Raw genomic sequence first — 11,457 nt, 5'->3', positions numbered from 1 at the left:
TTCCTTGTTCAATAGTACAACATTTTAAAAGTCTGTATCTTAAGAGAAAGGATACGTGCACGATGCCTCCTCTGTTCTGACTTTGAGAATTTAGAAATATGCATCGGCAAATTGGAATAGGAATCAGCCAGGGGAAAGAAGTTGCAAGAAGTAGACCAAAGCTACAGTATAAAAAACTGGCCAAAAGGAAAAAGAAAATGAAAGAACTGGCCAAGCAACTCCGCCATTTTGTTGACCAGAATGGCATGTATATATATGGCAGTGTTTGGGGCTAGACCAGAAAACTAGAGAGAAGAATGGCGGAAATTGCAGTGGGCTTTCTGCTCCACAAGCTCACCTTTTTACTCCGAGAGGAGGTGCAATTACTGAGGGGGGTTCGTGCAGAAGTTGTGTATATCAATGATGAATTTGAACGCATCAAGGCGTTCTTGAGAGTTGCTGATGGGATGGAAGATAATGATCCTGAGATCAAAGTGTGGGTTAAGCAAGTGAGAGAAGTCTCTTATGACATTGAAGATGTTCTTGATGACTTGAGGCGCCGCTTCACACATCATAATGGGAGCCGTGGATTGTATGCTTCTCTTCGAAAGCTCTCTAGTTGGGTCAAGAATCTGATGGCTCTTCATCTAATTGCTTCAGAAATGCAAGCCATCAAATCGAGGGTTGCAAGCATCTCAGAGGGTCATCGGACGTATTGCTCCAGAAATAATATAGTTGAGCAAGGCTCAAGCTCCCTCACATGGCTGGACTGCCAAGGAGATGCCCTTCTACTTGAAGAAACTGATCTCGTGGGCATTGCCGAGCACAAAATGAAGCTGATTGAGTGGCTCGTCACACGCCAAACTGGACGTCAAGTAGTTTCACTGGTTGGAATGGGAGGGCTGGGGAAAACCACCTTGGCAAAACAAGTGTACGAGGATGCAAAAGTGAAGAAACGTTTCAAGTTACATGCATGGGTGATTGTTTCTCGAGCTTTCAATATAGAGGAGCTTTTAAAAGACATGGTGCAACAACTCTTCAGCGTGATTGGAAAACCAGTTCCTCAAGGCGTGGATGGCATGAAGAGCAACCAGCTGAAAGCTATGATCAAGAAGCTGCTGCAGCAAAGTAGGTATCTGATCATTTTAGATGATGTATGGCAAACAGAGGCCTGGGATGCAGTCAAACTTGCATTGCCCAACAACAATTGTAGCAGCCGAATCATGCTCACAACAAGAAATAAGGAAATTGCCTCTACTTGCTGTATTGGATCGCATGATATGGTGTACGAACTGGAGCACTTACCTGAAAAAGAGTCTTGGACCCTTTTCTGCAGGAAGACATTTCAGGGGAAGTTATGCCCAGCTCATTTGGTGGAAATTTGTCAGTGTATTGTAAGGATATGCAGGGGTTTGCCCCTTGCCATTGTTGCACTCGGTGGTGTTTTGGCTAAAAAAGACCATGGAAACACAGATGAATGGAGAAACATTTGTCGCAGCATTGGTGCTGAAATTGAAGGCAACCATGAACTTGGGAACTTGACAAAAGTACTTTCTCTCAGCTTTAATGATTTGCCTTACTATCTGAAATCTTGTTTGTTGTATCTGAGCATCTTTCCAGATTTTTATCTAATTGAGCAAATGAGGTTGATCCGATTATGGATAGCCGAAGGCTTTGTATATGCAAAAGGAGAAAAGACACCAGAAGAAGTTGCAGAGGGCTACCTCAAGGAGCTCATAAACAGAAGTCTCGTTCAAGTGGCAGAGACAACCAGCGACGGAAGGGTCAAAACCTGCCGCATCCATGACCTTCTACGGGAGATAATCATTTTGAAGTCAGCAGATCAAAACTTTGCAACAATAGCAAAAGAAGAAACTGTAGAGTGGCCTGATAAAGTTCGACGCCTATCAGTGTTGAACACATTACAAAATCTGCAACAGAACAAGACCACTTCTCATCTTCGTTCTTTGCTCATGTTTGGGGTGATGGATTTGCCTACCAATATTTCACTCTCTAAATTGTTTCCTGCTGGTTTTAGGCGGCTCAACGTGTTCGATTTGCAAGGTGCTCCTTTAGAAACGTTTCCTGGAAAAGTTGCAAAGCTTTTTCATCTCAAGTATCTAAGTTTCAGGGACACCAAGGTGAAGACAATTCCAAAATCTATCAAGAAGCTTATAAACCTAGAAACATTGGATCTCAAAGGCACATATGTCAATGAATTGCCTGTTGAAATTTTGGAGCTAAAGAAACTACGCCATCTCCTTGTATATCGTCAGGAAATTACATCTTATGCAGACTTCCATTCCAAGCATGGGTTTAAGGCCCCAGCAGGTATAGGAGGTTTTCAATCCCTTCAAAAGCTGTGCTTTGTAGAGGCAGATCAAGGCAGCAGCAGCACTTTGATGGCAGAGCTGGGGAAGCTGACTAAACTAAGGAGGTTAGGGATCATTAAGTTGAGAAGACAAGATGGGGTTGCTTTGTGCACATCCATTGAAAAGCTAAGCAACCTTCGGGCATTATCAATAACTTCATTGAAGGAGGATGAGATCATTGATCTGCAGCACATTTCTTCACCTCCTCCGTTTCTTCAACGCCTTTACTTAACTGGGGTACTCTTAGAAAAGTTACCAGATTGGATAGCTTCTCTTCAGGACTTGGTCCGAGTATATCTGAAATGGAGTCAACTAAAGAAGGATCCTCTAATACATCTTCAGGGTCTGCCAAATCTTGCACATCTTGAATTGCTTCAGGTTTATGATGGAAAGGAATTGTGTTTTAAGGCTAAAGGGTTTCAAAATCTGAAGGTTTTGGGTCTTGACAAGTTCGACAGTTTGGAAGCCATGACAGTGGAGGAGGGGGCAATGCCTAAACTCGAAAAGCTAATCATCCAACGCTGTGAATTGTTGAAAGTGGTTCCATCAGGCATTGAACACCTCACCAAGTTAAAAGTGGTTGAGTTTTTTGATATGCCTGATGAATTAATCATGAAATTGCTTCCCAACAGAGGTGAAGATCGTTTGAAAGTTGCACATGTCCCAGCAATTTATTCCAGCTATTTGAGGGATGGTGGTTGGGATGTGTATTCTTTAGAAACATTCCAAGAGAAGTTGACTTCTCCTGGGCCAAGCGCTCCAATTAGGAGCACTGAACTTCGTAGTGCTCTATGGAAGGTGTAGATCTGAAATTTTATCAGTCTGGATAAGATTCTCAGTTCATTTCTTTCGCTTTGTTTAATTTGTCTTGATGTTTCTTAATTGGCTGTGTTATGTTCTTATTTTATCATACGAGCAAATTAAGGTTTTAATTTTTTTTTCCTGTTCATTTTATAGTTGCTTGAAACTGTTTGACAGAATGATAGTCATGGGTTTGGGATCATAGGAAAAAAAATAGCATCCATACTTGTTTTCTACACAAGGATTATGAGTTTCTTAACGTAGCCTCTCCCTCGTTTAAAAATTCTGATTGCAATGTAGCCTGGCTCAAAATCTTGGAGGCTGTTTGCAAGAAGATGTAAAAATATAACAAAATTTGTATAAAGAACACTCTATCTGTCATGCTATGGAATCTTTCACGATGCATTTTGCATCAATAAAACCTTGCATACCGACTAATTCGCGGAAATGGATCCTCGGAAAGTAGCCATTTAGGCAAAAAGGTGTGAAAATTGAGAGAAGATTGTTCTCATCTTTTAAAATTGAGACAATTTTGTCCCACCCTTTGCGTAACCGGCTCCTCTCCATTTTCTCTAAATCGCATATATAAGAGAGGGGTTAAACTAAGAATTTGGGAAATGATTACTTAGAAATTTCCCAACAACACTTAGAGGGGCTGAATAAGTATTTTCCAACAAGTATAACAATTTCAAAATAGCAACCACACAACAATCACCAAAGTTAACCAAATTAGTAAAAGGATCAAACACAGCAATTTTGAATCCCCTGGCTCAAATTTTGGTCATGATCTTTTTTAATGAGTACAACTTGGATAGTAATTGAAGGAAAAAAAAAAAAACTTAGAATTAGATCAGCAGCACCGGAGTACAGGTACTGGTTTATTAAGGCACATATTAAAGGAAGAAAACAAGGAGCTAGCCAGCCTTGTTCTTGATTATTAGCATTTTGTAAGTATAATAAAATGAAGCAGAAAATGCACTATTTCCAATAGGAAGGAAGTTCATGGGTAGCCATCCTTGTGGGGGCTGAAGTCTCTCCCTCGATTAATCTCTCCAATGAGTAGACATCCCAGCCACCATCTCTCCAATAGGTAGAGTTAATTTCTGGCACATTTTCAACCTTCCAATAATCCCCCACACCTTCTATGTCTGGACGTATTGTCATGATTAACTCATAAGGCATGTCAAAAAAATCCAGCAGTTTCAGCCTTTTAAGATGCTCAATACCTGATGGCAGCTTTTGCAGCAATTTGCAGCGCTGGAGGATGAGCTTTTCAAGGAGAGGCATGGCTCCCATTTCTATCTCTACTGTCTTCAGTCCATCCATGTTGTCAAGGCATAAAACCTTGAGCTTCTGAAATCCCTGAGCCTTAAAATGCAACGTGTCTCCCTCATAAACCTGCAGAAATTCAAGATGTACTAGATTGGGCAAATCTTGAAGCGGTTGAAGAGGATCATAGTCACCCATTAATTGGCTCCACTTCAAAGACACCTTGGCCAAACTGTGGAGAGAAGATATCCAGTGTGGTAACTTCTCTAGACGTCCTGCCAGGTATAGCCGCTGAAGAAATGGAGGAGGGGATGAAAGGTTTTCAAGATCAATTATCTCATTCTCTTCTGTTGAAGTTATTGACAAAGCGCGAAGGTTTGTTAGATTTTCAATGGAAGAGCAGAGAGCAACCCCATTTTCTCTTCTGAAGTTCACAATGCCAAGCCTCCGCAGCTGTTTCAGACTTCCAAGCTCTTTCATTAGCTCATTGCCGCCATGATCTGCCTCTATGAAACAGAGCTTTTGTAAGCACCGGAGACTTCCTATGTGTGGCATGGCCTTAAACCCATATTTGGAATTTATGGGCACATAAGATTGGATTTCATAGCGATACACCAACAGGTGGCGAAGTTTCTGAAGCTGGGAAATCTCAGCAGGCAATGCTGTGACGCATGCATGTTTAAGATCCAATGTCTCCAGCTTCTGCAGACTCTTAATTGAGTTTGGAATGGCTTTTATCTTTGTGGCCCTCAAGCTTAGATATTTCAGAAGGAGCAGCTTGACGATCTCATTAGGAAATATCTCAAGAGGTGCACCTTGCAAATCTAACACTTTAAGCAGCTTGAAATCAAGAGGAAATGGAATGGGCTTGGAATACTCAGACAGAGACAGTGAATCTACCCTCCGGAATATGAGCAAAGAACGAAGCCGGGAGATGCTCTGGCTTTGTTGAACATCCTGCTTGGGTTTTTGTATTGACAGGCGACGAACTTTATCCGGCCAATTAATCACGTTTTGCCCTCGAACTACTGCTACGAAGTTCTGATCTTTTGACTTGGAAATGATAATCTCCCGAAGCAGGTCATGGATGCGGCATGTTTTGATCCTCCCTTCGCTGCTTGTCCCTGCCACTTGGATCAAGCTTCTGTTCAACAGCTCGTAGAGATAGCTCTCTGCAACTTCTTCCAACGTCATTCCTTCTTTCTCTTTAACAAATCCTTCTGACACCCATAATCGAATGAGTCTCATTTGGTCGATGGGATGCTTTTCAGGAAAGATGCTAAAATACAGAAAACAGGACTTGAGATAGTATGGCAAATCATTATAACTGAGTGACAGAATTTTTCCCATGTTATTGAGTCTAACATTCTCTTCAAGTTCATCAGCAAGACAACGTTGTATCACATCCCATTGCTCTGTCGTGTCCTTTGTCGTCAAAACACCACTGAGTGCCACAATTGCAAGCGGCAATCCTTCGCATCTTCCAAGGATACTTTCAGCAAGACCCTTCAAATCTGGAGGGCAAGAGTTCTGATCCCCAAAAGTCTTTCTGCAAAATAGAGTCCAGGACTCTTCAGGAGACAAAGGGTTTAGAGCATGGACTTTACCATTGAACTCCCTGCAGGAGGCAGAGGCTATTTCAGTAATACGAGTTGTGAGCATTACTCGACTGCCATTGTTGTTTGGGAATGCAAGTTTGACAGCATCCCAATCATCAACATGCCACACGTCGTCCAACACAATCAGGTACCTCTTTTGTTGCAAAAAGGTTTTGATTTTGGTTCTTAGCTGATCGTTGCTCATGCTTTCTACTTCTGGAGGAACTGGCTTCCTTTTTACCTTGTAGAGTTGCTGAAGCATGTCTTTTAGGAGCTCTTCCATCTTGAAAGATTGAGAAACAAACATCCAAGCTCGGTATTTGAAGTGCAGCTTCACTTGTGCATCATCATAGACTTTCTTGACCAAGGTGGTCTTCCCCAAGCCACCCATTCCGACCACCGAAACCACTTTGCCTTCAGTATCACCCGGAGCCGGGATAAGCCAGCTGATGAGCTGCTTTTTGGGCTTTTCGATGCCCACCAGATCAGCTTCTTCTACCAGAAGGCCATCCTGTCGACGGTCAAGCCATTTCTTGGAGTCAACTACTGTAGTTTCCCCCTGGATTAATCTCTGACGTGCCTCCGCAATACTTACAACTCTGGATTTGATGCGTTGTATTTCGGAACCAAACTGATGGCGAGCATTCAAAGTCTTTATGATCTTAGCAAGAGAGACATAGAAATCATTGCCATGAGGTTGTGTGAGGTGAAGCCTGTACTCATCAAGAGCATCTTCAATATCATAAGCTACATCTCTCACTTGCTTAACCCACACCTCGAGTTGAGGGGTCTTCTTTTCCATTTGATCTGCAGCTCTTAGGAAGGCCGTGATTTGCTCCAGTTCGTCTTCGATGGACGCAGCTGCTTCCTTGACCCCCTTCAATAATTTGACCTCTTCTTGCGTCAAGCTCGTGAGCTTGTCGAGAAGATAGGTTACTGCAATTTCAGCCATTGTTTCTTAATTTTTCCTCAGCTACCTAGCTAGCCTTTCTGGCTGTTTCCGATAAGTCTTTTGTTTTTGAGGCTCTAAAGAAACAAGGCCAAACCTTTGTTTTATTGTCTTTTTCTTCGGTGGAAAAACATGGGTAATTGGTGATTTTTGACTTGCTCTTCTGAAGATGACTATTCAAGCTTGGATTTCTGCTTCATATGTTGCGCGTATATATAGACGTGTGTGTGCGCGCCATTGACGCCAACTGGTTCAGATTGTTAGTGGAGAAATGGTCAAGTTGCTCAATAAACAATTTTCATCTATTTTCATTAAATGATATCATTACTTGTGGTTCAGGCAACTTGGAAATTTTCATTAGAAAGGATATTCTGTTGCATAGTCCTTTCTCTATTTTATGTCTCCCTTTGTAAATAATCATACCACTTCCTTTCAACCCAATTGCTAACTAGCTTAAATTGTAGGTATCTTCTGAATTTTGATTTTTGGCAGTCAAAACTCATTATCTTTTCTGTTTTATCTGACTTATTTTAAGTTAACCTGAATCAAGGCCGGCTCAATATATTTTGGGGCCTTAGGCGAAACTTTTAAATGAGGCCTTATTTTTTTTTTAATATTTATATATTAATTAAATAATATTTATTTTAATATTATTATTATATTTAGAGTTCTCATTTTTATTAATCCTTACAAAAATAAACACAACAATAAAAAAATCTTTTTTTTAAAATTTTTTTTTTTATGAATCTTTACCTTTTGATACACCTGTTTTAAACAAAACCCACCAAAAAAATTGACAAAAACCACAAGAAAAATCAAGCACAGAAATAAACATTACAAAAAAAAATAATAATAATTAATTAATTAATTTTTTTTTTTTTAATCTTTACCTCATCGATACATTGCTTTCTCTCTTCTTTTCTCTCTTTAATCTCTTTTCTTTCCATCACATCTGCTTTCGTTGGAAGTGGAACTTGGGCTGAAAGAGAAAAAAAAGAAGATAGTTATATACACCTAAGAAATGAAGTTAAAAGAGAGGAAAGAAAAAGAAACGAAAAGAAAATGCAATGTATGGATTCGGCGAAATCGATCTTTTAATATCAAATACTTTGACGTGATGATGATATACTCTTTTTAAGATAAGGATATTTGATTTTCTCGATTGACCGGCCTTATCTTTATCACCAAGCCATTACACGCGCCCATTAAATCGACGATTTCAAATCACTAATTTATCATTTATCGTATGCCTGCTTTTTAATAAAAAAAAATTAGCCCCAATTAAAAAAAAAAAAAAAAAAAAAAGAAAAGGAGGGTTCTTAATTATAAAAAAAAAAAAAATATTGTCCAAATTTTTTTTTTTTTTTTTTTTGGCCTTATTAATCCGAAAACTCTATCTCCTCACTTGCCTCAATCTTAACAGCAAGCAAATCAATTATCTCCCAAAACCTTTTCATTTGACCCTAAATTTCAAAAGTGACGCCTGAACAATTCCAATGGTATCAACCTCAACGTCCACATCAATCTTTCGTGGAGATCCTTATCAATTTCAACTCAGCCTGCTTGCAGTGATTTGTAGCCGCATACTGCATCAGGCCTTCGCTATCCACATACATTTCCTAGCGACCTTTTCCTTGTAGACGTGGAGATTAGTTCTTGTGGTGCACAAGTACACGCTATCAGTTGTGGAGTATCCCATCATACCAACTGTAGATATTTACATTTTATTCCGACTTTGTATTCGGATTTTAAACAAGGAAACAAGCATCCTCTCTGAGGAAGGCGTTAGGAAGGCACTTGAAAAAGTAGACAAATAATAAAGAGAGCAAATACCAAACAGGTGGTGGGTGTAGGTGTAGGTGTTATTTCGCTAACAATGATTGAGAATTCTAAAGAACGTGCTCACAGCATCATTACATTGTCAACAGTTTCTAAAGTCAGCATTATTACATTGACCAGACTTATCTGAGTAAGGTTTGGATGACCAGTTGAGCATTGGCCATAATAATGCAAACAGGAAAGATGCAGGAAAATTCCTCCTTGTTGACCCTAATAAAATTTCTCTCAATTATAAAGCCCTGTAGTGTCATGCTGACAAAATAATTAAAAGATTTCTTTTTATTGAGTGTACAACAAGTTAGTCTAATCATATAATTTTTTTTTTTCATTAACTAAGAAGATTAAATGATTACATGACCTTCATGGGTACTTCAATTTTTCAGTACAGATTTGCATGAGATAATCCTTGGGCCAAATTTGACAGTGTCAAGGGATGGTTTGGAATTTCAAATCATGCATCAATAGAAAAGGAAATTTGCTAAATTACTTAACAAATTAATTAGGTTAATTTCTTTAGCAGTATTACATTTGCTTCCTTTCATTGGTTCTTTCCAATATTCAAATGGAGGTTGAGGAATTTGCAAGAAGGGAGTATGTTAGGTTTTATGTCGGCTAATTCGATGTACAAAATAATTAGCCAACATAAAAAGTGATTGGCTAGTTTTTAATTTGTAATTTTGAAGAACCGGGACACTCGTTCGGAGTATTTGTTCTTGGCTAGTCCAAACGAATTACATAAACAAGGGGTACCAAAGCATTCATTCGCTTGCTTGTTCAGTGTGGGTCCGAACGAGATGCTTCAAGTAGAAGAGCTCCCGAGGCACTTGGTTGGAAGATCGATGCTAAAAGATTTCATTTCTCTTAATGCGAAAACTCTGTAAAATTCAGCCTGCTTTGAAATTGTTTTCAAAGATATATGGCTAGGTTTGTAATTGATGGAATGGCATTGGATAAGCATATTCTGCTCAATTCTCTAGCACAAAGTCTCCTGTTTATAAACTAAGACATTGGCCCATTGTTTTGTTTTGGGGTCAAAGTCTAAACAAAGGAGTATCACCATGTCATTGCATAAGGTTAGTTGAATTTATGAAAAAACATCTAATACAGCGCATGACAACGGGTTGATGCTTCTAAAACACGGTGCCTTTGACATGAACTAATAATACAAAAACGAAAGACTGAATTTAAAAAAATAAAAATAATAATAATAATAATTACAACATAATTGAAAATAAGATAAATTCAACTTTTGAAAAACTCAATTATATTGTGCCACGTCATTTTGTAAAATTTGTTTATAAACTTAGCATTTTTGTAAAATGATATTCTAAATAATAGCTGCACACTACCTACATGTCTAAATTGATGAACACCCACCTTATTATGATATTTTGGGGAAAATTTTACTTACGAAGTATCAGTGTTTTCGTAATCATAATATCGAACTTTTAATTTTGACAATGTGGTATCTCAATAATTTTTTTTTTTTTTTAATTTCATCATTTTTTGTTAAAATGTCCAAAATATCCCGTCCCTTTTTTTTAAATGGTTAGTCCAGTCTAGACCCATGGCTGGCCGTGGGTCAATAGAATTTTCACTTTTTTATTATAAAAAAAAAAAAAAAAATTCATTTTTTTGGAAAAACTTTACAAAGGACCTTGAACTACCTCTCATTTTGAGAAGACCCTACTAAATTTCAAAAACTCAATTTCACCATTCGAACTTTCAATTTGATGCAATTTGCCCCTTCATCAATTTTTGTTGTTCAACCCTAACGGAAAGTCCTAAAAAGGCAAAATTACCCTTCGATTTTTCCTTTTTTTTTAATAAAAAAAAGGTCACAAGGTTGCCCAACCGTAGGTCACCTTGTGATTTTTTTTTTTTTTTTTTTAATTCTTAATTTGAAATTAAGGGTAAATTTGAAATTTTATAAAAAAAAAAAGTAAGGGGGTATAATGGTCATTTTATCACTTTTAACGTTTTAAAATTAACGAAAATGGCTAAATTGCATCAAATTGAAAGTTTAAGAGATGAAATTGAGAGTTTTTAAAATTTAAGGGAGTCTTCTCAAAACTTGTGGTAGTTCAGGCGTGTAAAGTAAAGTTTCCCATATTTTTTTAAAAGGGGCATTTTAACAGAAGTGGTGAAATTGAAAGAGAAAAATTCTTATGATATTGAAATTGCAATAATTAAAGGAAAAAATATAAAAAAAGCCCCCTTAACTAACATCCAGTTTTAAAAAAACCCATAAAGTTTAAAATGTGCTAAAGTGGTACATCAAATTTACAAAATGTGCCCAAAATGCCGCTTTTTTTATTATATTCCTATAATACCCTTATTATCTTAAAAATTAATAAAATTAAAAAATTAAACTAAACTATTTTTTAAACAAACAAACAAGGGGTGAATAAAAAAAAATAAAAAAAGTTTTTTTGTGGTGAATTAAAAATTAGTTAGCATAAAGTACAAATTGTTTCATGTCATATAAAAGTGATCTCAGACATCTCTTGGATATGCCAAAAAAATAATTTAGTCCCTAGAATAAAATTCTATTAAAACATTTGATGAATTCTGTTAGACGCCATGTTAATGCCAATAAAATAGACGCGTGTCACTCTTAATAAAAAAAAAATTAAATAAATTAAACTAA

The 11,457-nt window shown here is 37.7% G+C and overlaps 2 protein-coding genes across 2 annotated transcripts; one reads left to right on the top strand and one right to left on the bottom strand.

The window, feature by feature from the left end:
• Positions 1 to 296: 296 nt before the first annotated feature.
• LOC132172082 (disease resistance protein RPM1-like) lies at positions 297 to 3,232 on the top strand. Its single transcript, XM_059583519.1, has one exon. The coding sequence runs from the start codon at positions 297 to 299 to the stop codon at positions 3,153 to 3,155; it is 2,859 nt and encodes a 952-aa protein (XP_059439502.1). The 3' UTR covers positions 3,156 to 3,232.
• A 573-nt stretch (positions 3,233 to 3,805) lies between these two features.
• LOC132171328 (disease resistance protein RPM1-like) lies at positions 3,806 to 7,224 on the bottom strand. The gene has a single exon (XM_059582616.1). The coding sequence runs from the start codon at positions 6,969 to 6,971 to the stop codon at positions 4,131 to 4,133; it is 2,841 nt and encodes a 946-aa protein (XP_059438599.1). The 5' UTR covers positions 6,972 to 7,224; the 3' UTR covers positions 3,806 to 4,130.
• Positions 7,225 to 11,457: the final 4,233 nt, after the last annotated feature.

Source organism: Corylus avellana, chromosome ca2 (genome assembly GCF_901000735.1).
Source record: "Corylus avellana chromosome ca2, CavTom2PMs-1.0".
In the NCBI taxonomy this organism is placed as follows: Eukaryota; Viridiplantae; Streptophyta; class Magnoliopsida; order Fagales; family Betulaceae; genus Corylus; species Corylus avellana.
This window is presented reverse-complemented; position numbering and strand designations above follow the sequence as displayed.